Source organism: Dipteris shenzhenensis, chromosome 16 (genome assembly GCF_047967505.1).
Source record: "Dipteris shenzhenensis isolate YYH24624 ecotype China chromosome 16, Dip_SZ_1.0, whole genome shotgun sequence".
NCBI classification, from domain to species: domain Eukaryota; kingdom Viridiplantae; phylum Streptophyta; class Polypodiopsida; order Gleicheniales; family Dipteridaceae; genus Dipteris; species Dipteris shenzhenensis.
In genome coordinates this window covers 43,533,655-43,561,374 of record NC_141611.1, presented here as the reverse complement: position 1 = coordinate 43,561,374, position 27,720 = coordinate 43,533,655, and the positions used below count along the sequence as shown (strand labels likewise).

The 27,720-nt window shown below is 44.4% G+C and overlaps 1 protein-coding gene across 2 annotated transcripts in view; it reads left to right on the top strand.

Annotated features, from left to right (window-relative positions):
• The first annotated feature begins 375 nt into the window (after positions 1–375).
• LOC147892998 (serine/threonine-protein kinase ATG1c-like) overlaps positions 376–27,720 on the top strand; it is a 92,340-nt gene continuing 64,995 nt past the window's right edge. Inside the window, exons 1-6 of one of the 2 annotated variants that reach the window (XM_087387253.1) lie at positions 376–819; positions 998–1,115; positions 1,393–1,451; positions 17,495–17,559; positions 17,760–17,859; positions 18,223–18,297. In XM_087387253.1, the coding sequence (XP_087243379.1) occupies positions 481–819; positions 998–1,115; positions 1,393–1,451; positions 17,495–17,559; positions 17,760–17,859; positions 18,223–18,297 (756 nt within the window). In that variant the 5' untranslated portion in view covers positions 376–480. Of the gene's footprint in view, positions 820–997; positions 1,116–1,392; positions 1,452–17,494; positions 17,560–17,759; positions 17,860–18,216; positions 18,298–27,720 lie in introns of both variants that reach the window. The other variant, XM_087387252.1, reaches the window with a different exon arrangement.

Genomic DNA, 27,720 nt, shown 5'->3' with positions numbered 1-27,720 from the left:
AGTTGAAGTTTCTTTACTATTGTAATTTCTCTATTCTTTAAATATCATCATATATTTGTCATAAAAAAAAAGCCCTCCCTCTATTGCTACTCGTCCTCTCTCTATTCTATTGTGTAACTGTTTTATTAATCTCTTTATTTTCTTCTTCCTTTTGGGGTTATCACAATATATATATATATGTATATGTGTGTGTGTGTGTGTGTGAGAGAGAGAGAGAGAGAGAGAGAGAGAGAGATTTCACGTCAATCTTCCTAAGTTTGCCTTCCATAATCTAGATGGTTATGGCTTTACTTATATATGTGTGTAATTTTCTAAGTCAACTACTAAGTTTGACTTGCATAATCTAGATGGTTCGAAGTTCACGTCCGTGGTTGGTCCTTTGGCTATGAAGCGAGGGAGCAGGAAGGTCCAATTGATTTGTAACAACAAAGCTCACCAAACGAGATATGCAGCGATGAAGCGCAACTCGGGGAGGGCGAGATGTGTTGGGGACCTGCGCTTCGGGAATGTGCATGTTATAATGCACGACCACCTTACTTTTTATTCACACATTCCATGCATGGCACTCGCAGGTTCATGGGCAACATGGCGGAAGAATTGAAGGCTATAGACAATTATATTGTGACGCAGCAAATCGGTGCAGGCGCCTACGCAGTGGTTTGGAAGGCAATTCATAAACTGGATGGAAGCGAAGTGGCAATCAAAGAAATTGCCGTTCAAAACCTTAATAAGAAAGCACGTGAGAGGATGCAGGTTGAGATTGGCATACTAAAGAGGACTAGGCATCCAAACATTGTACGTCTGCTAGATGTACTCGAGGTAAACTGACCGATTGGGAACACTCTTGTTTTCTTTAAGGTCTTTAAGGTTTGAAGCCTCCATCTTCGCAAGCTAGTTGTGATTGGTTCGAATGCCCTATGAAGACGGACTGAACAATACAATTTATTTTTGTTTAAAAACTAGTCTCTCTTACAACACCTCTCTTGGCATTTGGAAGGCTGAGAATAAGATGTCCATAGTGTTGGAATACTGCCCCGGCGGTGATCTGGCGAGATTTATCCAAAAACGTGGAAGAGTGCAAGAAGCAACTGCCCGAAGGTTCATGCAACAAATAGGTTTCTTCTACACCTGTATTGGCTTTTTGATTCCAAGTGTAATAATTAGGAAGCTCATTGCTTTTGAGAAATGCTGAACCTATTTTGCTCCTATCCTGGTTATGATTTTCGACACATTGCTAGGGCCGCCAACTTCCATTTCCACACGACTATGCACCATTTTAATGCCTAAATCCTTTTCATTACAGGGAGATTTACCATTTCTTACTTAGATCTGGACTCTTTTGGAATGTGCTAGTACTCACAATGTATGTTGTTTGCTACTTGTATGATCCAGGTGCTGGGCTACAGGTCTTGCATGCCAACAATCTAATGCACAGGGATCTCAAGCCTGAGGTGCTCACTTCTTCTTCCTCCATTTTCCATGTAGAAATAGACATGAACAAAGGGGAGAGCTAGGTAAGCATAGGAGGAGAATAATATTTTACTATTTTGAAGCTGGGGACTTCCAACTATGAAGAAATGGTTTTGGGGGGAGGTTTTTTTGTCTAAGGCAGGTTATGTGTGACTGCAGTTTGAAATCTCTTTTGGAGAAATTGTGTTAAAAATTTGATCCGATTACCAAGATGGTTGTAACCATTAGTCTGCTCACATATTTATTGAATATAATCTGCAAAGGAAGTAGAAGACTGTGGGCATCGATTGTTCTGATATAGGAGTCACTTCCCCTTTTGTGAGCCCCCATATGAGGACATGGGAGAGGATGATCTGGAAAATGGAGTTGGGCAAGATAGAAGCCATGTGGCCAGAGAATGAGGCTGCCATGGGGGCAGAGTTGAGAGAGAAAGAAAGAATGAAAGCAAGCAAGAATTAATGTCCATGGGAGACCAACAGGTCTATGGGACAGCGGAAAACCACTTAATACATCCGTTGAAGGAGGGCACAAGGCAGCTCCCAAGAAGTGCATAAAGCAACTCCGAGTTATTTGAAGGTATCTACGTAGAAGTCAGAAAAAATAAGACGATAAACAGCCATACACTTTGATTGTGATTTAAACTTCTTGATGAGGGCGACACCCTCACAATACAGTGGCTGTCTTGCTGGCAGCTCTGCAGCGCACTGCATGAAAAGCAAAATAGCTCCGCAACAAACCTTACAGCAGCTGTACAGTCTGTACAGCAGCCTACATAGTCTGGAGTAGGCACAGATCGAGTAGGCACAATACAGTGGCTGTCTTGCTGGCAGCTCATTTACTGCAAATTTGTCAGAAAGAGAAGAGTGAGAGAGCAAGAGAGCTGAACGTCAGTTTGCAATAGATGAAGTGAGTAATACAAGAAGAGGGAAAGGTTTTGACAAAACCTTATCCTTCACTAACCGTAGTTAGTGAACTAACTGTGGTTAGGGGAAAAAACCTCAAAAGAGGGAAAAGTGTCCCTAACCTACTTATTACATTACATTGGTCACTGCTAGAATATAATAATAATTCTAACACCCCCCTGCAGTGCCAATGTCATGTCCAAGGAAATGATCAATCACCAAAAGGAGATAAGTTCAGGACACTGCGAAATGCCTCAAACTTTTCACGTGGAAGTGCTTTGGTGAAGATGTCTGCAACATTGTCATGTGTTGACACATAGATCATACTGATCTCTCCTGCATGCAACTTCTCTCTGACATAGTGATAGTGAACCTCAATGTGCTTCGTGCGAGCATGAAACACAGGATTCTTTGCCACTGCTATAGCACTCTGACTATCAGTGAGAATCGGAGAAGGACCCTCCAATGAAAGATGAAGATCAGCAAACAAACGACGCAGCCAAACACATTCAATTGTTGCTGTGAAAGCTGACCTGTACTCAGCTTCACATGAGGTGGTAGCCACTGTAGATTGTTTCTTGCTCAGCCAAGAAATGCAAGCATGTCCTAGAAAGAAACAATTCCCACTGGTGGACTGCCTAGTATCATAGTCTACAGCCCAATCTGAGTCACTGTAAGCATGCATCTGCAAGTCAACCCCCTTGGGAAACATCAAGCCAAAAGACTTTGTACCTTGCCGACAAAAGTCTTTCTTGGTGGTAAATCTAGAACTCCTCCTCTCAAGAAATAAAGTATCATCTTTATTAAAATTGACTTCGGTCAAAGAATGTTGACTTTGGTTAACTAAGAATAAGTTTTGTTGTTTTACTCTTGCTTTGCATTGGTAAAAGAGAACTGTGGGGATGCCCACAGGGGACTAGGAGTAGTCCAAGAACTAGGAATGCATGCATTTCGCTAACCTTTAATCGGCTAAAGTGTTGGAGTTTGTGTAGGACTTGGAAGAGTGCTAAAAGGCTCAAAAAGCTGGTGCAAGTGGCAAAAAGTAGGTCCCACACATGAGGTGGCGCCATTAAAGAAGGGTCCATGGGGTTCTAAAAACAACAAAAAAGCCCCAAGGTGGGCTAAAAGCAAGAAAGCTTAGCTTTTGTAAAAAGTAGCTTTAGAAAAGTAGGTCTAGCTTTTAGCTAGGCCAAGTCTATAAAAGAAGGGGCCTCAAAGCTCCTAGATTCATTGAAGGTTGTACTCAGCTTCATGCTCTTCTCAGAGCCAATTGTATAAACTTTATTCTATTGCAATAAAGACCTTCGATGGGGTCCAGCCCTTATTGGTGGGCCCTAGTGCTGTGTATTGTCTTCTCCTCGATCCCTAAGATGCCTCTTCTTGTGCGATTCAATTTTTCTCAGATGTTCCACTCCTTCCCCTCAATGATGCAGCTGATTCCAACGGGGAATCCTCTCCAATTATTATCACGATTCGTTTTCCCACCCCCTAGAGCCTGGTAGGTAGGGTTTCTCGCTGATCTCCATGTCCAGAGCTTGATTGCGAATTGTACCAAGAGGCTGGAATAGATTGCGATTCACTCCAGAAGGCCAGTATCAGCTCCGATTTGATCCCAGGTTGCCAGGTTGGATTGCAAATTGCCTTCTAGAGCTCCTAGCTACTGTGAATTTATACCTGGGTTCGATTTCAGTGGTATCAGAGTGCGGTTTTGCCACTTTCCTTGGTGGCAACGATCTAAAGGCTCCTCTGTCTGAAACAAGACAATTGTGATTTTGAAGAAGGTTATTTGAAGAAGACTAGTGGTTAAACCATACAACCGAAAGCCACTCCCACCCTTCATCGCACATTCAGGCCGGCTCCCGTCTTCGCTCGTAAGCGTTTACCTCCTTGGAAGGAGTAGAGGTTTTGCAGGTGATTGCTTTAGCCCAGCCAAGCTTGATTCAGTGGGTATGGTTTTCCATCTCCCACATCATGGTTTTGGAACGAGGCAGTTCAGCTACAAGAAGGACTAGTAAGAGATGCCCTATTGCTCTTGATGAAGATCTATATGAAGAATTCATAAAGGGAAGAATCAAGGAGTCTGAGTCCCTAAGAAAAGATACCTCGATTTCAGCACTTGTTCGAGGAGATGATGCCTCAGCATGTTCCACCTTCTCACAGAAAAGGAATTGTCCCTCAGTTTCTAAAGAATCTCGTAGGTAGCATCGTACCTCAAGAAAGTGTTCCCAAAATTCTCAAGATATTTAGATTCGAAGAAAAGAGGAAGGAGTCCAAAGCCTCATGGAAGACGAAGCAAAAAGCACATACAGAGATCTCCCAGCTCTAGCCCATCTTCTTCCAATTCTTCTTCCTCTTCTTCTTCTTCTTCTTCTTCCTCTTGTTCCTCCTCTTCATCCCGGGAGCGTTCTTCTCATGGGCGCAAAAGAAGGAAGACAAGATCAAGACGAAAGGCTTTCAAGGAAGGAGGCAAGTCCATCAAATTTACTATTTTTGATGGAAAGTATGGGGCAAGTGAGAAAGCTTTGGACCTCATCCGACAGTTCGACATAGCTTTCTAGACAGGAAATTATCGTGAGAAGTCAAAATTGAAGATTGACAACCAATGCTAGAGCATGGTTGGGAGCTCTTCTACTGGTAGATAAAGCACCCAAGAAGTGCTTAGTGGAAGAGCTTCAAGAAGCAGTTTTTTGAGCAATTCTTGCCAAAGAACTTTTATGATGATGTTCACACAACTTGGGAGAGTGTATCCATGACACAGTTGAGACTTGCAATTAGAAGTTCTTTTCAACATACCTCTAGATTACTCCCTTCAAGGAAATTTCAGAAAAGACAAAGATCCGGAAGTACCAGCAAAGCATTCGCACCCAAGTGAGCATTGAATGCAAGACATGTTGGAAAGGTCACCTCCCCATCTATAAGCCCCCATATGAGGAGAGCATGGGGGAGGGAGACCTAGGCCAGGATGTGCCTAAGAGAAAAGAAAGAGACGGGGCTGCCACATGGGCAACCTCACATCAAAGAGACCAGCATGGTTGCAACGAACGGAACCTGTGGAAGGAGTACATGGCGGGGACAGCAAGTCCTGGATCTAACCTGGCAGGAGGTCAATCAGGGGCAGCAGACATGGCGCGGGATTGCACAGGAAAAGGCACCTATATGGAGGGCATCTGGACAGCCTCCAACAGAGACTACAGGTGGCGCAACCTTGGAAGGGAGCAACAGCCCCTGGGTCGGCCATTGGCTGAGGCTGGTGGGTCTGGTTGGAGCCAGCAAATCAGGCCTGGAGATGGGCTGGCCAGGGGGGCTGAATCCCTGGAACAAAGGCTGCAAAAGGGCCTAGAGAAGACCCTTTTATAGGACCCTGGTTGGGCTGGTAGGGGCAGCCAACCAGGTCAGTCTTAGGGCAGATAGAAAGTCGGCCATTTAGGGGTCTGCCAGTCGGTTTTTGCAGCAGGCCTTGGGGCCTATAAAAGGGGAGGCCCTAGGCCTCACAAATCATTCAACAGCTCAGCCATTAGAGGAGCAGCAGGAGCAGCTACACTCACACCCTCAGGCCTACATCCAGGAGGCAGAGGAGACTAGGAGTTGCTGCAGACAGAGTTCATCTAGGGCTGGACCTTGGCTGTCTTCTAGGGCAGCAAGGTGTTTGGATCTGGACGGAAAGTCTATAGACGCTCGAGGTGGAGCACGCAGGCTCGAGTCTAGAGATAGCCAGCAGATAGGAGAAGTACCTTGTGGTAAGATCAGAGGACCACACCATTGGTGGGACTCTGGATCTATCTCTTTTGTATTGTGTCCATAGCTTTGGACGGAAATATATTATTTTGGTGGTTTCTTTATCTGGTTGGTTCATTGTCTATTGATGAGTCTGCACATCTGTTCTAGGCACATAAGTTAAGAAGTTTGTGATTCCACACCCCACACTACACTGTGTGAGCTCCTGGGCTATTCTATCAATCTTCCGCTGTGCGTACCCTTTGTTGGGTCATTTCTAACATGGTATCAGAGCCCAAGTAGGAGGCTCACTGGTGTGAGAGCCTGAAGGCAGGGACCTTGCTGAAGGACGACCCTGATTCAGAAGCTCTAGGGAATCGACTTCCACGACTGGAGGATGGTACCCTTGCGAGAAGGAGGGTGACTCAGGTTCAATCAGGTGCATTCAGAGTTTTGGTCTACTGAAGTTGAGTTTGGTTACTTTGCTGTGTGGTATAAACAATAGAGATGTCGACCTCAATAGCCTCTTCAGCCCCCGCTCTCGTTTCCTCCTCCCCCAGTTTTCTCTCATTCACTATCCCTAACTTTGGAGAGTCTGGGAAACTGGACGGGACCAACTACCCGATCTGAAAAGTGAAGATCCGTAGTCATTTAGTGGCTCGGAAGTTGTGGAAGCTGACCCGGGAGTGGAGGCGAAGCTGGAGGACATGGTGGATAGGCAAGGGGAGATAGTCATGGCAGTAGACAGAGAGGAGCTCGAAGCTTGGGAAGACAGAGATGCCCATGCCCTGGCATTAATCATAGGGACTACGACAGACTCTGTTCTTCCACATATCCAGATGGTCGAGACGTCAGGAGAGGCGTGGGTCACTCTGAGGGATCTATACGAGACGGACAACACCTCCCGGATCTTGCTTCTTTAGCATCAACTCTACAATCTTGATATGGAAGAAGGAGATACGGTACATACTCACTTGACGAAGGTCAAGGTGGTGAGGGATCAGCTGGCAGCAGTTGGTCAGAAGACAGACTCATGCCATTTGGCCTTGATGGTACTGAGGAGACTACCTCGGAGTTTCAAGAGCTTTGTTACGACCGTGACAGTAGGACATAGGACCAAACCTCTGATGTTTAAGGAGTTGGGTCCATTACTGCTACAGGAGGAAGCTCGGGAGAAGCTCTACAACGAGGACAAAGACGACAAGGCGATGCTGGCGAAGGATTACACTGGCAAAGGAAAGGGCAAGCCCAACGGTGGCAAGTCCAAGAAAGACGACTCTGACGACGAGGAGACTTTGAAGAGGAAGCAGAAGAAGAAGTGCTTCTACTGTGATACGCCAGGACATTTTGCAAAGGACTGCAGAAAGAAAAAGGCGGATCGGAAAAACAAAAAGGAGTCCGACTCAGATTCAGAGGGAGAGGCCAAAGCAAATGTGGTAATCAAAGAGTTGTTCCTAGTGACATCACCGAGTGTTACCGAGATCAGATATGTTGATCAAGAAATCACAGTGAGGATGTCTGACATAGAGATATGGGTCAACGAGGAGTTAGATGCCTTTGTGAAGGTGAAGGACAGCATGGAGCGCTTGGTACCTTCCAGGTGCGTGGCTATTGACACTAACACGAGGGTGGATTCAATGGAGGGCCTTGGGGTCTCATGGTGAGATGGATGCTGTACTTCAGAAGGGGACAATACAGGAGTACATAGGCTCTTGGTAGGTGCCTCGATGAGGTACAGGGTTTGCCTTTAGAGCAAACACACAGGCAGTACAACAGTCTGGTATGTACTTGATATTTTACATTTGAGCCTTTATAGCATGCTGTGGAAAGACTCTGCTCTTCATTTTTCTCAGGAGATACGAGATTGGAAGGAATTGGCCTTCTTCGAAGGCAGAAGGAAGTATTGGTGCTTCTTCAAATCTCGGACGTACATTGCTAGAAGGTGATGGACAAAGAGTACTGAAGCCAAAAGAGTACCTGCTTGAGAACTCAACGAGAGTTCATGGTCTAGGTTATCTGGAATTATTCATTGGTTGCAGACCTTGTCAAAGGAAGGATGGGTTGAAACAGACCCTCAAAGCATGGTGCCTGGAAGACTCCAGGTTGTTCACTCATTATGAGGGGGACAACTGGAAGATCGTGACGGTTGGATTGCTTGAGTTTAAAGGCAGGAACATGACTGAAGTTAGTGGTGCCAGGAGGTGCTACCGAAGATGGACCTGTGTACCAAGATGGTGTGCGGAAGCGGAACCAGACCTGGTGGAGCAGGAGCCACTGGATGAAAAGCCAAGAAAAGATTTTGACATCAACGTGTTTCAGAGGACTACGACTCGGGAGTCACTGGAGCATCGTCATTGATGTGTTGGCATTGGGCCGAGATGTGTCGGTGAGATGATATGTTGGGAGGAGCCACTGACCCAGAAGCTCGAGAACTTTGCCTTTCATGGGGTAGGAGCTATAGATAATTTCATCTCAGAAGACCTAGCTTTGAGGCAAGGAATCAAGATTGAAGGGTTGGGACCACTTCTAGATGCAGAATATGTTTATGAACGAAAACCAGTTAAAGTGCGATTTTGATAGGCACCTAGCTTGGAAAGCTCCTGGAAGAAGTGCGAATCAGATTTGGGCCTCTGGGAAGGCATGAACAGTAGGCATGCTGCAAAAACGAACTGATTTGGAGGCTCTTGGCACCAAAACGAATTTCGTTTTTGAGCTTCTGGCAGCCCTGGCAGCCCACCTGTTAACAGCCCACAGACTGCCTTGGTAGTAAAAAATCAGCAACCTGATGTGATAGAATAGCCCTGGAGCTCTTTCCCAGCCTGTGACTTGCCTCTCTCTGTTCTTCTGTGGTCTCGAAAGCAGCCCTGAAAGCAAATTTCGACTTTTTTGTTTGCTTTTTAAGCCAGCTAGCCAAACGTGGCAAAATGGGTTTGTACCCCTCTCTAACCTTCACTCCCTTGCCTTGGCCCATGGAATTAATTGCACTGAACTGTCATTTGAACTGTTTTAATCAAATGGAGGCTAGGGTAGTCACCATAAATTCCTTAAGCTTAGAAATTCACGACCCTGTGACAGACCCTCCTGTTGAAAATTTGCAAACGTCCCCGTTTGCACCAAACTATATGCTTTGTTCCATCAGACCCTGCAGCAAAAGTTTCAAACCAAGTGGAAGCTTATAGCCTCGGTTAGTCAAGAACACAACCAGGCATCATTCCAGAAATGGCAGACATACATGCTCAGACAGACAAGATGCTCCATATGGCCATCCTGTAGGACCCACATAGATGATTTATCCTCTCATGGACACCCTGTAGGACCCAAAGCATGAGGTACATCAAGAGCATACACAAGCATTCAATGCATGCAAACATACAGTCAGTGTGCACTTTTTTTTTCATTTGGCCACCCCGTAGGACCCATACATGTTTCTCTCGATGTACTACCCACTTTCATATGGCCATCCCTCAGGACCCACAACTAGTGGTACATCATGAGTACACACAAAAACGCGTCATGCATGCAGACAAACATCCCATGCATACTTTTCACACATGTTCCTTTCAATTATTTACCCACTTTGTCTTACGGCGGACTGTCCAAATCTATCCGGCAGCTCTAAAAGAGTCCTAGCAGGAAAGAAACCGTCCATAATCCATGGTATATCAGGAACATATCACACAAGTTCACAATCCAAACCAGAGAGATCCATCGAAAGTGAACCAACAACTTTGGCATCAAGTGCCATCAAAATTATGTGGTAGTGACCGCAGTTTACCACTTCCTGTTTTTGTTCTAGCTGGTAGGCCATCTTGCTTCTCGATGATAGGAGTGACCGCACGATGCTTTCTATTCTCGGATTTAGGGATACACCCTCTGATGAACTGTTATGTAAGAGTTGCATCTACATCCATTACAAGAATGTGCCATCGTGCAAGACAAGAGTCCTAGCAGGAAAGAAACCGTCCATAATCCATGGTATATCAGGAACATATCACACAAGTTCACAATCCAAACCATAGAGATTCATCGAAAGTGAACCAACAACTTTGGCATCAAGTGCCATCAAAATTATGTGGTAGTGACCGCAGTTTACCACTTCCTGTTTTTGTTCTAGCTGGTAGGCCATCCTGCTTCTCGATGATAGGAGTGACCGCACGATGCTTTGTATTCTCGGATTTAGGGATACACCCTCCGATGAACTGTTATGTAAGAGTTGCATCTACATCCATTACAAGAATGTGCCATGTGCACGACAAGATCATACATCATACTTGATAATCTGTGCTAGAACTAGGGCTCAGACCTCCTGTCCATGTGCAAAATGTTCAGTACGTAGGCCTTCAGGATCCTGTGCTTTTCGGTTGTGTAGCCAGCGGAGCATCTGCCTTGTGTCTTTGTCTCAGAGGCCCGACACCGTCATGCACTATCTGTATCTCCTCCGCCTCTTTCTACCCTTTCTCGAATGATTACCTTACCATCTCGATAGACGACCGATTTTCCTTCTTGCCTCACAGGCATCGTCTCCTCCCTTTTGTGCTTTTGTTGTAAGAGCGTGAGATCATCATCCAAGTATGGTCTAGTCCCCTTCAAAGCTGCCCTCATGCTCATGAAGGTAGACCGGTCTGCTAGTGTCCAAAATCTCACAATCATAGGTCTCATTGGTGCATCATCCTATCCTACCCTCCAAGCTGCGTGGAAGGTGAGATTGACCCCCATCTTAGTGATCAAATCTTCAGCATCTACCATGGCGGTGTCCCCAACTGCGAGACCTCTAACAAGGACATTTAGTGCTTTACTATGTCTTATCTTTTCTTCTTCTACTCCCATCAGAAATAAACTATTTCTTTGTTGGAGCTGCTTTGCCCTTATTGACCAATTCTCTCCGATCTTTCATTTCAGCTTGGATCAGTGGGCAGAAACGACACAGAGCAAAGGATAGGGAGCCACAGAGGAGGACCGGAGCACGCACAGTAGAGGTTCAGCCCATCGCTGCTTTACTCAGAGGAGACCGGCGACCAACCCGAGGTGTCACCCTTAATGCTGCCCATTGGATACAGAGGTCCCGGAGACCACGACCCCCACCACGTCAGGAGACAGCTCGAGAGCTACAGATACATGACATCTTCGCTTCTTATCGGAGAGGTGCCACAACTCTTGGATATGTCCTCGGAGCTGCCTACTGGAGTCTCCTGAGAGCTTTGAGAGTGTGCTTCTGAATTTTTTAGATTATCAGTTTAGCTTAGAACTCAGCAAGGGCCTTAGTGAGCCCTTTGCTTTAGCCCGTGGCGGCTTGTATAAGCTATTTTGTTGATTGTACAACTTTCTTTCTTTCTTTCTTCTCGGATATGTATACATGCATGCATGCGTGCCTTTGTGTGTGTGCGCGCATGCGGGAGAGAGAGTGTGTGTGTGTGTAGGTGAGGTGTGTGTGTGTGTGTGTGAAAGTGTGTGCGCGTGTGAAGCGTGGTGTGGTGTGTGTGTGTGTGAGGATGCACATGGTGTGTGTGTGTGTGTGGGAGTTGAGAAAGAGTTGAGAGAGAGCTAGGTCGTTGCTGCTCAGCCTCCCCAAGCCCCCGTACAGGCCCGCGTCAGGTTTCGTACGGACGCCGTACACCCGTACGGATGCCGTACAGTCGGCGAGTTTCCTCCCTGCGCAGCCCCAGCCCTGTGTGCTTGTCCCTCGATTCCCCCTCCGTACCTTTTGTCCTTTCCCGTACAGCTCCTGCGTCACCTTTCCGTTCATCTCTATCTTCCGTACAGCCCCCGCGTCACCTTTCAGAAGCTCCGTTCATCTCTATTTTCCGTACAGCTCCTATGTCACCTTTTCGTACGTCTCAGTTCTTTCGTAGCCTGTCTTCCGTACAACCGTACAGCCTGTACTTCCCGTACGGTCCGTACAGTTTCTGCTTCCACTCTTTACTTTGTCCGTAAAGTTCTGCTCCACCTCTGCAATTTCATCAATCCCTCCCTGTTTCCCTCTATGGAGGATCAGTTTAAAAGTTACTCTCGCAAGGATTCGTCCTGGGATTCCAAAAGACAGCAACTTGATTTCTCTACTGCAGATTTCGTAGACGCTCACTATGTTTTTGAGATGCTTAAAGATGAATTTCAGCACAGCCGGAAGGAGTGGGCCAAACCTCCTCCGGCCATCAAGTATAAGTTGAAGCTGCCTTCCTTGGTTGCTCCTCTTCGAAAGTTCTCTCAGCAAGCAGTCATCATTTTCTTCCCAGGAAAGTTACCTTCAGCAAATGATGTGGCCCAGTGGGTTCAGGCATTGTTGGGAGGCTGCTTTGTTGAAGGAGTATACTTTGCTTCCAGAGGTTTCTATGAAGTGCATTTTTTGGATGCCTCATATCGTCAGCAGATATTGGAGATGTCGCCTCTATTCTATGGCAGACAAATGGTGCATGTCATGCCATGGTCGCCAAACAAGGATTACCACAGCCTCATTCGACATCATTGCCCCGTATGGGTTGAGGTAGTGGATTTTCCGGACTATATGAGGGCTGAGTTACCAAGTTTGGCAGCTACTTTGGGGCAAGTTGTATGCCCACCCCGTCCTTCGGGTAATCGCAATCGCTTTTGCGTTCTTTGGGATACAGATCACCCAACCCCTCCTTCTATTGCGGTAGAAGTGGAGGATGTCCCCCTTGGTGAAAAATATTTTGATTGGAAATGGGGAGTCTTTGCAGGTGCTTGTTTCACATGCCATAAGTTTGGCCACTTAGCCTAACAGTGTCCTGCAGTCCTGCATCAGCTCCCACCTACAGCTATTGCTCCAGAAAATCCTCCCCCCCCAACTTATGGCCCGGGGCCTAAGGTTATGCCTACTAAACTGGGTGATGTGCCATCTAAATCTGTCCCTTCCAAAGAAAATGTGGTTCAGATTTCAGCCAAGCAAAAGAATAAGGGCAAGGGCAAAATTTCAGAATCTCATGCCTCCCCCCAGGGTGCCTGGCAGCAACCCAAAAAGGTATTCGCTCTCAAACCACGTCCTTTACAATCTCGCCATTGGGATGCTTCAACTTCTACCCCTGGTCAGACCTCTACCCCTGCTGACAGCCTCACTTTCCAACTGTGGGTTGATGTGTTAAAAAAGGGCATCCCCGTATGCGGCAATGATGAGGATCGTAGAGCTAATGATCCAGGAGGCCAGGTGGATGTTGATGTCATGGCTGAGGCCTGACAGCTTATACTTTACTCTGCTTTTGGTTTGACTGTACATATCTTCTATGTCTACTTCAATTACTTGCATCACATACAACGTTCAGGGTCTTTGCAATGTCAATAAGTGGAGACTTTTCTGGCATTATGTACATAGTATGCATCCCGATGTGATCTCTTTACAGGAACACAACCAACACTTCTTGGCTGGTCAGCAAGGCCACTATGCTGGTTATGATATTTTTTATGCTGGTACAATGCACTTTTCGGGGGTCTGCATGCTGGTAAAACATGATATGCAGCCCATGGTTGCTTACAATGACCCTCAGGGTCGATGGATGGTGATCAGGTGCACTTGGCAAGCTGATCTCTATGAAATAGCATCTGTTTATGCTTCACAAACTTCTGCGACTAGAGCTCAAATGTGGGTCTCCCTCAAACAATATCCATGGCTGTCCAATGCTTTTTTGTGTGGAGACTTTAACAACTCACCTGCCACTCAAGACAATACCACTCATCGTTCTCACATGATCCCCACTGAGCTTCGACATTGGGAAGATATGCTCTCATCCCTGCATGCTGAAGATCTATGGCTCTCAACAAGGGACAGAGATATGGGTTATACATATCATCACAATGCCTTTACTCATTACTGGGCTCGACTTGACAGATGGTATTTGCTGCATGCTCAGCAGTATGCTGATTTTACATGTTCACTATGGGTTGATCATTCCCTCTTCCTATCTGATCATTTTCCAGTATGCTTGACATTATTTATAGCACGTCTGACAGATGATATGCCTTTTTTTGGTCGTCGACTGCTCCATGTTAACAGTGCTTATTTGCTTCATCAGCAATTTCAGAACATGGTGAGAGTGGCTGTCCGTCCCCTCCTCTCACATGCTCAGGAGGATATGGATTTTGCTTGGGTCAGTCTTGCTCATCGCTTGCAGGCTGTTATTCAAGATTATGGACGGAGCTACATGGGTAACCTCAGGCTCAAGTTGAAATGGGCTCAATCTCACAAGCAGCAAATGGATGCAATCAGTTCTCATAGACAGCTTACCTCTTCTGAACAAGATTCTTGTGCTTATGCGGTTCATATCATTCACCAAAATGATCTTCGCAAATTAAAGAAGTGGCAAATCCGAGCTCGCATGAAACCCCTTTTGGATAAGGGCTGTTCCTCCAAGGCCTTTTTTAAAGGTCTCCACGCGGATAGGCGAAAGGAGGATATTTGCAGGATCAAGAAAGATGATGGCACCTGGACCACTTCCAAATCAGAATTGGAATTGCAATGTTCTAGTCATTTCCAGCATCTCTTTTCTCTTCAGCCTGATCATTTGATACAAGTGAATGCAGCTAGGTCTCAATTTCGTATGCATGTCCAGCCCATACTGTCTCGGGAACAGGTTCATGCATTGGAGCAGCCTTTTATGCTTACTGAACTGGATGATGCTTTGAGTCATCTATGTAAAAGCAGCTCTCCTGGTTGGGATGGATTGACTGTCGAATTTTTCCGTGCATTTTGGGGTGATCTCAAGAACACTCTTCTTCTAATGATCAATCATGCTTGGGCGGAACAATCTCTTCCTCCATCCTGGAAACATGGCTTGGTCAAATTGATTCCCAAAAAAAGGTGGTGTGAGACGATGGCTGATTGGCGGCCTATATCTCTCATGCCTGTTATTTACAAACTCATCGCTAAAATGATTGTCCTCAGGGTTCGCTTCCTTTTGCAAGCAGGACTTCATCCTAGGCAGTATGGGTTTGTCCCCAGAAGGCAGATCACTGACAATATCTCCAATGCTTTGCTTGCGATTGAGTATGCCAAATATTCTAAACAAGATGTTCTCATTCTGCAAGTAGACATTGCGAAAGCATTTGATACTGTCCATTGGGATTTTATTTCTCAGACTATGCATAAATTGGGATTTGGCCCTCGGCTCGTCCACATTATCTACTGGCTCTATTCTCATGCCACGGCGCAGTGCCTGCTTGGTGGTGGATTGTCAAGAACTTGGACTATGACCCGCTCAGTGAGACAGGGATGCCCTCTTAGTTCCTTACTGTATGCCATTGCTACCCATCCGTTACTGTTGCACATGGACTATCTTGCAGACACAGGAGGACAGCTTCATGGCTTGCAAATTCCAGGGGCACAGTCATTTCTTGCACAGGCATATGCTGATGATCCATACTTTATGCCCAGGAATTCTCAAAGTGACCTTTCTCATTTGATGCATGCACTGAATGACTTTGGTATAGCTGCTGGACTGCATATCAATTTTCAGAAATCAAAACTTCTAGCTATGAAAGAAGCTGATTGGCATGCACTTCTCTGGCCAGGCCACGTTATCTCTTCCCATACTATTGTGAGGCATCTAGGCTACCCCATTGGCTGGAATATTACCCTGCAACACCAGCTCAAATGGGTGCTTCAAAAGATCAACAAGAAGCTGGAATACTGGCATTTGTCCACTTGGCCTCTACATGTTCGACTTCGGATAGTACAGTCCATCATTATGGCATATGTGCAATTCTATTTGCCTCTTCTTTCCTGGTCTTTTAAGTAGTTGGCTTCCTATATGTCACAGGCTATGGAGATATTTTGGAAAAGCAAATCTCACAAAAAGGCTTTGCGGCTACTACCAATGCAGTCTATTTGTTCACCCAAGACTCATGGGGGGCTGAATATTCTCAATCTCCAGGTTCATATGTTGGCAAGAAAGAGCACTATGATTGCTGATTTCTTTCAGCAAAAACAGCCATGGGCTATTATGTTAGCAGCTATGTGTGGAAACATGACGTCCCATGCATATGGGCATTGGATTACAGATCACTGGGAAGCAATCATGACCACATTTCGGGGGAAAATTCCTGGTTGCCCTGTTTCTACTGCTTTTATTCATGATTGGAAGAGAATTCTTTCATATGCTAAATGGACAGGTGCCTCCTCTCATCATGGTAATTCTTTTCGCTTGGAAAGCATCCATTGGAGCAAGGTGTTTGAATCGCCTCTCGCTTTACAGGCACCTATTAAAGCATACAATCTCATGAAATTGGGCATAAGATTTGTTGGCGATGTTGTGGATCAACAAGGATGTATGCTTTTATTTCCACAAGCTTGTAGGACATTCTCCTTGGGTCTGCATCATAGGTCCATTTGGAAAACAAGTAGCCATTTATTCCGGTTCCTCCACTGTTTGTACAGGATAGATTACTGGACTGGAATTTGACTTCCTTACCTCCTGCTACGCATACGCTTTCAATGCATAATCTGACCTCCTCGAAGGTCTACAGATTTCTTCTTCCACCGCCATGGATTGACAAGCATGCCAACACTCTTTGGAACTTGGATAGGCCTTTATCTTGGTGGCAATCACGACTCATGAAAATCTGGAAAGCCAAATTGCCATTAAAACAAAGGCTTTTCTTTTGGAGATGTATAGTGGGAGCTTTTTCCATTGGGGTGAGATTGGCAGCACGTCGCATTGCTTCCTCTTCCTGCCCCCGTTGCTCTCATCACCGCGAGACAGTTCCTCACCTTTTATGGTCTTGCCCGCACTCTCGCATATTGATCACTCATGTTTCCCATTTGCTGCGGCTTTGGTTTCCCTCTATCTGATTTGGGAAACTCTTCTGGATGTTTGGATGCCTCTCATCTCAGATGTCTCCATTCCTCCTCTTCTTTCACTGGACTCGCTTTTGGGTACTATGGACCATTTGGACACAGAGACTGCATTCCAGGATGGGTCAACAGTTTCCTCAGGCATATATTTTCTTCAGAATGTCCCTCAAGCAATCCTTATATGATAGTTTTGCTGCAAGGGACTTGGATGCTACTAGCCTTGAAGTGTTCTCTCACTGTTTTTGAGTTCTTTCATTGGGCTCTCCTTTGGAGTCTAATGTCATGTACATTGATTTTATGTTAATATAGTAATCTGCTTTCACCAAAAAAAAGTGTGTGCGCATGCGCACTGAAGCACTTGCTTGAAGCGGCTTCTAGTTACATAGCCTCAAGATGCTTAGCTTCCCTTTTCAGTCACATACATCATTACTATTTGCTGTGCATACTTTGTGCTCTTGTTTCTAATCTCATGTATCATTTTTGATTGATTTTTTTTCTTTGCCGATACATGTAGAATAGGTTGTGCTTGTTTCAATCATTTTCTAAGAAACTAAATTGGGCAAGCTGATATTTCAAAGTTCTTAGAAAGGTGTGTTTATCTGAACATTTGCAGAACATTTTACTGTCCTCTAATGACAATGATGCCATTTTGAAAATATCTGACTTTGGATTGGCCAGGTACGAGTCCTGAAGTCACTCTGCAGCTAGAAAACAGTAGTCTTGTGTTGTTACCATCTTTTTCTTTGCTGCAATGTTTGATCTTATACATTTCTTACTGTTTGAAATGCCTTTCTTTTAGCTGAAAGAAAAGCGAAAAAAAAGGAAACTGTAAACTTTTGGGTTTCAACCTTATATTGACACTTTTCGTCTTTGAACAGGAAGCTTGAACCAGGAGAATATTTAGATACTGTTTGTGGATCATCTTTATATATGGCTCCTGAGGTTTTGCAATTCCAAAAATATGATAGCAAGGCAAGACTTCTAGTTTCTTGCTGGTGACTTTGTTTTGGCTGGGGATATGGGAGTCTCCTCCTTCCCTTGAGCCTTGACATTAAGCTTAGTAAAAAACCTAAGCGCATGTGTGTATCTGTATATTGCATGCATCTGCCAGAGCATATGTTGTATAACAATTTACATTTGATGGAGTCGTAGTAGCTAGCTTTTGTGCTATGCATAGTTGATAATTTGTAATATTGGGGTAAATATACAATGTTGAAGAGACTCCTTTATAATGCTGAGTTTGAGCATATATTTATGTTCACCGGCACAATACAATATGCACATTATCTTTGAGATTTATTAATAACTTCGTAAATTGTCATTGTCAATATGCAGGCGGACTTATGGAGTGTGGGGGCGATCCTCTTTGAACTTGTTACAGGCGCACCACCGTTTCATGGAAACAATCATGTTCAGGTTTCAATACAAAAGCATCTACTTTTTAATCTATTTGTCTTAATAACTTCATGTGTTTCTGACATGGTTGTTTATCTTTTCCTATAATGCTTCTATATACATGCTTTCTATGAATAGGCAGTCAATAAGTATTTAGGATTTCTCTATGAATACATCTTAAGTTGCATCAAGCAAAAGACCTGTCAGATTCCAACTCTATTCACTATAAATATGTTAGAGTCGTGCTTATGCGGAATCACAATTTCCAAATTACTTAATATTTCAAATAGCCATTACTTAGAAATTAGCAGTCACACACGTATCATTCAAATTTTACACAAATTATAGGGCAGAGAAAAGAAAAAGTTAAGACTCCGGCACTTGATGGGGTGTGAATGAGGTGCACCCCCTACTTGGGCTGATTCTAGGTATATTTCTTTATTACAATGATGCCGAGATTTAATTACAATAGTAATGCAAATCCTCGGACAAAACCAAAGGTAGTCAAGCAGTCCTAGATTTTGAATATATAGTCCAATGTACAATGATCTCCCAAATGAAAAAAATGGGGAATGAGAACTCGCCGACAGAAACTCAGTATGAAGACCTTTGTATAAATGGATGGCCAAGTATGTGTGGGTGTGTGGATTTGTATGTGTGCATATGTTTATACTATGGTCCACCCCCACTGTTTGGTGCTGATGACATCAGTGGGGATGTCTTAGTAGCTAGTCCTTGCTATGTGTGATGGAGTTTATGGTCTTCAACCTTATGAGTGACTATCGTGAGATTGAAACTCCTCTATGTGTTGCATTTTTAGAGGATGAGTTTGGGCATGTTCCTAGGTTCATTTAGATATATAAATGAGAACCCAAAACTGTACAAAATAATAGAGAGTAATCACTGGCGGTCCCCGGAGATAACCGTGTGAAGAGAGGCCTGAAATCCCTCTGAGTAGAGCCTGATCTCAGCAAAATATCAGGGCTGAGTGTTGTAGTATCACTAAAGCGGAACCAACCTATCTCTCAAGCTATGAAACACATAGAGTTCAAGTTAGAAATAGTTGAGTTAGATAAAATTCTGGTTAGGAAATCCCTAGGATTCAGTATTTTCAATCTAGAATGTTTAGAAAGAAAGTAAGTTAGAATTAAGTAGATTCACATCTAGAAGTGATCATAGGTGAAAAACGAAATGTGGGATTGAGAAAAACAGCTGGTAAATGAATCACAATGTTGGATAAAAGGTGAATTTGCAAACCACACTTACCTCATAGCTGAAGCAGAATTGCAGCAAATCATCTTGATAGGCGTAGGAAGAGTCTTAGAACTGAATTTGCATGTAGGGATGACTTCACAATGTCAGGACTCAAAATAGGGCTCTAGATGTAGGAAACTCAATCGCAATTTGCCAGGGATGAAGTATAGCTGCTACAAGGTGATTTTCAACACTTTCCTTATGTTGTAGAGCCTCTGTTGCAGGCCTGGGCAGGTTCAAAGCAAGTCCAAACAGCTCTTGTGGTTGAATCACAATTGAGGTAGGGACCTCTTTGATGTAAATGCAAGGTCTAGGAAGCAAGGAAACATCAAGAGCGCAGCAAGGAGGGTAGGAGAGAGCAAAGGAGCAGCAAGAAAGGGATGCGAATTGGCAAGAAAACTCAGCCAACCGACCCAAAACTGATCACACTTTTCTTATACACCCTACGGGAAGGCAGAAAGCTTCTAAAAGTTGTGAAAATCATTAAAGCAGGTTTGAAAGCTGTAGTAAGCTGCTAAAACAATGTTTTCTAATATCTTAGTTGGTAACTGTAATATTTGATTAGTTATTCTAGTTTAGAATAGGTTTTAGTAATTAGTTTTACGCTTCTTTTTAAAAAATTTGCCCCATGACCTCCCTACCCATGCACACCATTAATTAAACGAGTAGGCCTAGAACAAATACAATCCTAGGTTTGCTAGGCTCATGACTTGACCTAAACAACTCAGAATTAATCCAAACTGAAGCCATCTTTTAGACTTCAATGTGCTCTAACAGTTAAACACTACGTGACCTCATTAAGCCAAGCATCATTGACCAATTCACCAAATCTCACGCCCAAAACTAGACTGAAAGTTCTCGTGGGCACTAGAGACGCAGCGGGTGTATGTCATGGATACTGAAGATCCATTACCGTACTATAGGTGGTGTAAATAAGACCATTTTGAAGACAACAAAAGTAAACCATACTGAAAATGGTATGTCATACAGAAGATATTCAAAGGTGATAGATCGCTTTGAAGGTTATAGAGTCACACTGAAGGTGATATGGTCACACTTGGTGTCATGGACACATTGAAGTGCCATAGGCTATACTAAAGATAGCACTATAATGAATGTGGTCATGCTGGAGGTGACAAGAGCTATACTCAAGCACACATGGTGGTGAGCCATGATAAGAGCATGCTCCGAATTGTGAATAACCACGTGCACATCCTTTGTAGAAGATAACCATCCAGGGTGTGAAGTCGTGCCACAAGAACCTACACAAAGAAAACTCACATGTGTGGTCAGTAAACATCTGACCATAAGAAAAGTAAATAAAGACAAGATATCCAAGAATAATCCATCATAAGTGCAGTGGAGGAAAAATGTTGGTATGTTACATTCCTTGTGTCACCAAAGCAGTTGTCCTCAACTGACAACAACTACGTAGGGGTACTCAACTGTAAAGCCTCTTCGTAAAGTTGAATAAGATGAGGATACTCAGCCAAATCACTTTGGTGGGGCAATGCAGAAATTTCAGTAAATACTAACGATCATCGTGCCCGCCATGTATATGCTTGTCCTGATGAGAGAGGATCTACTCAAGTACAACCACCTTATGTTCATCGACAACTTCAGGCTGCTCTTCATCCATAATAGTGGATACTATAGATCCCTCATAACGCTTAAGAAGGCTCAAATGGAAAGCATTATGGATCTTCCATAATACCGCAAGGCAAGCTTGACATACATAACCCAACTGCCAACCTTAGGTTTCACCCTTGCTTCACCCTCTTTAAATTCAGCGGCCCTCCATCGCTTATTTGCGGAGATTCTCTAGCATTCGTGGGCCTGAATAATGTGTTCGTGCACATAATCATACGCTGAATTTTGGCCCTCAATAAACTGATCTGCAGTAAATACTTCATCCTTCATGTACAAACACAGGGAAAGGTAAAGGTCTTCCATACACGACCTCAGCTGGAGCTTATACCTGTAGAGGAATGATAGTATTGTTGTAGGGGAATTCTACAATCGTAAGATAACACTCCCACAACTATGGATGATCATGAACATAACAGCGCAGTAATTCCAGCAAGACTTTAGTTGCAGCTTCACTTTGCCCATCCCAAATCTGGACGATAGGAAGATGTGAATTCCAACTTGGTACCCAACTTGTCAAACAATGCTTGCCAAAAATTACTTTTGAACTTGCTATCTGCAAATAACGTGGTCATGCTAGGGGTGGCATGGTCACAGTGGACAAGAGCTATATTGAAGATAGCATACATGGTGATGATCAGCCAGGATAAGAGGCTAGAGCAAGCATAATCATGACATGATTTGTAGATATAACCGCATGGGGTGTGAAATCCTGTCACAAGATCACACACAGAAAACTCGTATGTGTGGTGAGTTGAAATGAACAATTTACAAATCGTTGACAATCATAGGCGATGGCACGAATTCTATCCACCCAGCCAACCTCTTGGCTAGAAAGCTTGATTTTTTTTTCCCTCACGTGTATTCTCCCTGCATGCTATACACGAAGCCCTCAAATCCCTAGATGGCTACATGCCACATGTCACTGTCCTAGGGTCATTCTTTGGTGCACCATTTGCCCCTCTTGGAGTACCATTTAATTCTGTTTGCCTCTTGGCAATTACACATTTTGGTGCACCTAGACCTTGGACCTGTAGAACCATCTAGTTAGTGCCAATTCGCCCTCAGTAAAGACCTTGACATTGATTCCTTTAACCATATACTTGAAGTACAATGAAATATAATACGAAAGTTGGTTCTCTAAAGGAAAACGCCCACCGACCCTTTCGAAGTCATGTTATCTCGACTTGAGCATAACATTCCTTCCCTCTTCAGGTATCAACGTCCTCGACGATAAAATTTGGGAATGCTCTCCGCATCTAGTATACGGATTCCCAGGTAGCTTCGGATAGAGGTAGACCATGCCATCCAACCAACACCGTGGGTATCTTCTGATTGCGTACTTGCATTGTTTCTCACTCTAGGATTCTTGTTGGTTTGTGCCTTGCATTATCCTCTATCTCCTGAAAAATACAACACACTCGATTAGTGAGTCACTTGGGTGCAGAAACTTCTTTAAATGAGAAACATGAAACACTAGGTGCACCTTACAACCCTATGGTAATTCTACCTTATGATCCACCTTGCCTATTCTTTTGAGAATTAACCACGGCCCACAATATCGGGGTGATAACTTAGCACACTCGCATGCAGTCAAAGACTTCGAGTGTGAAGGAATTCTGAGAAAAACTTTTTCTCCTTCCTTAAATTCTCTAACAGATCTATTTTCATGTGCATACGTCTTAGCTCTATCCATAGCTTGGCGGATGTTAGCTCTTGCAAGTGCTAGCATCTCTCACATTTGAACAACATAGTTCATGGCACTAGGCACTTTTTGAGGTATTCCAACCATAGTTGGATTTACTGGTCTATAACCATAGTTCAGCTCAAACAGACTCATTTCTGTAGAAGAATGTTTTCTATCATTGAAGGCAAATTTCAATAGTGGCAACCACTTGTCCCACGTATGTTGCCTTAATGAAACAAATGCTCTAAGCATATCCTCTAAAGTCTGGTTGACTATTTTTGTCTGACCATCCGTTTTAGGATGATCCCCACTACTCATTCCCAACTCAGTCCTTAGTGCCTCAAACACTACGGTCCAAAAGTGACTGTAAATTCAGCATCTCTGTCTGACACTATGGATCTGGATAATCCATGCAGATGAAAAATATATGTTTAATAAATAAATCTGCCACTTGCGACATACTCCCTCAAGTGAGTCATCTTGGAAAGACGGTCAACCACCCCAAGGATAGAATCATATCCACCTTGTGTAGTAGGCAGACCAACTATAAAGTCCATGGAAATGCTCTCCCATCTACCTAATGGTATTTCCAAGGGTTATAAAAGGCCAAGTGGCTTCACCCGTGCTGCCTTACTCACTTGACACAAAAAACGATGTGTCACATATTCATGAGTATGCTTTTTCATTTTTGGTCAAAAGAAATCTTGCTTCATGAGATCATATATCTTCTCGACCCCTGGGTGTCCTGCACACGTGCTATCATGGGATTTTTGAATGACCCTGTGCCCAAGATCATTCTAATTAGGTACTACTACCTTGCCATTTCACTTCAGCATACCATTCGCTATCGTATATCTTGCATAGGTTTGGTCTTTTTGTGGATGCCAGGTCATCCTTTTCCTTGGGTTTAAGCACAAAGTCTCTTTGACATGGTTGTGATCTTAGGTTGATTTGATTGTGGGAGATTTTTGGATATTGATAAAGAGGGAGAAGAGGAGTCGCTGTTGCAGCTTTGTGGGAATTACGAGCTGTTGTTCTTGATGGAAGCTTAGGAGTGTGGGCTGTGGGTTCATAGTATTCTGAGGCTGACTATTTTCTGAGTTTTTTTGGAGGGAAGTTCAGTTCTGAGTTCAGTCTGTTTCAAGTTGTGTAGTCTTTCCCCTCTTTCAAAGAGTCTGTGTGTGTTCTAGTCAGATTGTGTGGGAGATTGACTTGTTATTTGTGTGCTCTGGATATCTGCTCTGGAATCTGGTTCATAAGCTCACCCTCTACGAGCCCACATTGCAGCTGATCCCTATGAAGTCTCACCTATCTGACGTGGTGAAGTACATAATTCCTAGTTGTCGTTCCATTTTTTCTTATCACCGTTCTTCATAGAAACTAATGCAAGTAGCGTTGCGGTAGGAGTAGTTTTCCTCCAAGAGGGAAGGCTAGTAGCCTTTGAGACCAAGAAGCTTTCTCCCTCTCAACGAAATTGGCCAACTCATGAATTAGCGTTACACGCTATTGTCCATGCTTTGAAAACATGGAGGCATTATTTGTATGGTTTAGAGTTCTATGTGGATGTAGATCATGATACTCTGAAACATTTATGTAGACAACCTGACTTGAGAGGCCCCCAAGCTAGGTTGGCAGAACTCATGCAGAAGTTTCACACGACAATATGGTACCAAAGAGGGAAGGAAAATAAAGTTGTTGATGTGTTACCGGGCATTATGCATAATATGAGTTTCACGGTATTAGAGAGTGCTCTAATGACTGAGATTAGAGAAACTCATAAAGTGGACAAGTTCGTCTAGAGCCTTCAGCCTATGGCTTTATTCCTTTAGGATAGCTTCTCTTCCCTCACAAGGCAGAAGATCAGTGATTGATGAACATCTGCAGCAAGCATCAATTGCCCAGTTCCTTTAGGACAACCATCATCGATGAAGGTCACGATCCATTGCGCCTTAGCCTGCAACTCCTTGGTCCTTCTATCTCTTTGCATATGGAGTTCATGGAGTCTCTGTTGTCCAAAATCCTTCAGCTAGCAGACAATGGTACACAGCTATGCCTTAAGCTGTCCTAATCCATAGATCATCACCAACTACGCACAAACCCAATGGAAGACACTTCCAGCAATAGCCCTGCTGCCTTCATTTCTCACGGAGAGATTAGCTCACATTTATGGCGTCACCCGCACAGCCTCGTAGCTGCCTCAATAAAAAAAAATAGAGCCCTTCCATATGATCTCAGCCAGACCACGATTCTCTGCATCAGCTCACGTGCAAACGACTGTCCTACTTGTGGCTATGCTCAGCCAACGAAACAGCTCGCTATCTCTGGAGGTCCTTAGCGCCAAGGTCTTCTCAGCGCACACAAGCTCACAAACTCCCTTACATGAAGATAACTAACAGCGTCCGCAATAGCCCTTCTCTCCCATTCGATCTAAATTCACCACGTAGCCGTACCCCTGGAGCACCCAAAGCTTATCCTTTCCAAACCTAGAGTCCCTTTTTGCCAAGCATGCAGTCGGAAATCCCCGTCTCATCACGTACGTAGGCCTTTTTCTTCATAGGTGCTCAGCTCTTCGCTTATGCACACACACCCTTTTTCATCTACGGAACCCCCCCTCCTACAGTGTAGCCCTTCAACCAGCTAGCAATTGTGCTCCTTCAGCTGCTCTCTCCTCTTCACCCTACGAGCCTCCCACCATCGCAATGGCCTCCAGCCAGCCCGCAAGCTCTTTGCAGCCCAGGTCTCTCCGCTCTTTCCTGCCACTTCCCCCTCTCTGTCAGCCCAAGCTCCACGTACCATGCTTGCTCATCGACGAGAAGCTTCCCTCTTCTATTACGTAGCCACATGCATGAGCACGATCTCACAATCAAATCAACCTAAGATCACAACCATGTCAAAGAGACTTCCGATTCCTTTAGGATAGCTTCTCTTCCCTCACAAGGCAGAAGATCAGTGATTGATGAACATCTGTAGCAAGCATCAATTGCCCAGCTCCTTTAGGACAACTATCATCGATGAAGGTCACGATCCATTGCGCCTTAGCCTGCAACTCCTTGGTCCTTCTATCTCTTTGCATACGGAGTTCATGGAGTCTCTGTTGTCCGAAATCCTTCAGCTAGCAGACAACGGTACACAGCTATGCCTTAAGCTGTCCTAATCCATAGATCATCACCAACTACGCACAAACCCAACGGAAGACACTTCCAGCAATAGCCCTGCTGCCTTCATTTCTCACGGAGAGATTAGCTCACATTTATCGCGTCACCCGCACAGCCACGTAGCTTCCTCAATGAAAAAAAACAGAGCCCTTTCATATGATCTCAGCCAGACCACGATTCTCTGCATCAGCTCACGTGCAAACGACTGTCCTACTTGTGGCTATGCTCAGCCAACGAAACACCTCGCTATCTCTGGAGGTCCTTAGCGCCAAGGTCTTCTGAGCGCACACAAGCTCACAAACTCCCTTACGTGAAGATAACTAACAGCGTCCGCAATAGCCCTCAATAGCCCTTCTCTCCCATTCGATCTAAATTCACCACGTAGCCGTAGCCCAGGAGCACCCAAAGCTTATCCTTTCCAAACTTGGAGTCCCTTTTTGCCAAGCATGCAGTCGGAAATCCCCGTCTCATCACGTACGTAGGCCTTTTTCTTCATAGGCGCTCAGCCCTTTGCTTATGCACACACATCCTTTTTCATCTGCGGAACCCCCCCCCCCCCCCCCTACAGTGTAGCCCTTCAACCAGCTAGCAGTTGCGCTCCTTCAGCTGCTCTCTCCTCTTCACCCTACGAGCCTCCCACCATCGCAATGGCCTCCAGCCAGCCCGCAAGCTCTTCGTAGCCCGGGTCTCTCCGCTCTCTCCTGCCACTTCCCCCTCTCTGCCAGCCCAAGCTCCACGTACCATGCTTGCTCATCGACGAGAATCTTCCCTCTTCTATTACGTAGCCACATGCATGAGCAAGATGCCTTCCCAATCAGTCCAGCCACCTCAGCCTAATCTGCCACCTCACCAGTGACATTTTACCACTCTCAAGACATTTCCCCCAAATCACATCAAATGCACATTTTGGACCTTTAGTCACACAATTCCCACACACATTAGCATGCACATTAAAGCTTGCATGCACCCCTGTACACACACATGAAAAGCCCCTTGACGTGGGCACCAAAACATGTCAAATTCCAGTAGCATGCAAGTGCACATTGACTCAGAATAATAAAATAAAGAAACCCTTCATGACTTGATTTACATGACCCCAAAAACATTTCACTTGACCACACACTAGACACCCTTGCTCTAGAAGTCTGGTACAACCACATTGCATTTCATCATTTCCCATGAAGTTCCTGCAAAACATACTCTATTATCTCAAAAAAAAAATACATCAGTCCATCATGCTTGTGAGATGTGTACAACTGTGTGCCTACCCACAGCTATATACAGTGCTCAAAAACTTGATACAGATTTTGTCCTATCAACGGTTTCTGGGGATCATTAATTTTTAGCACCGGTCTTGAGACCACATCTTGTTTTATGGCTTTAAAACTTTCTTGTTGATTGTGTCCCCACATAAAAGGTACTTTGTTTGAGGTCAGATCAGTCAATGGCGATACTATCTCGGAATATCCTTTGATATGCCTTCGATAAAATTAGACAAATCTCATGAATAATCACAAAGTAGTCAAACTTTGAGGGATAGGCCAAGTCAGTATCGCAACCACTTTCTTTGGATCCATTAATTTATGGGGATCAACAATTTTTAGCACCGGTCCTGAGACCACAGCTTGTTTTATGGCGTTAACTTTCTTGTTGATTTTGTCCCCACATAAAAGATACTTTATTTGAGGTCAGATCAGTCAA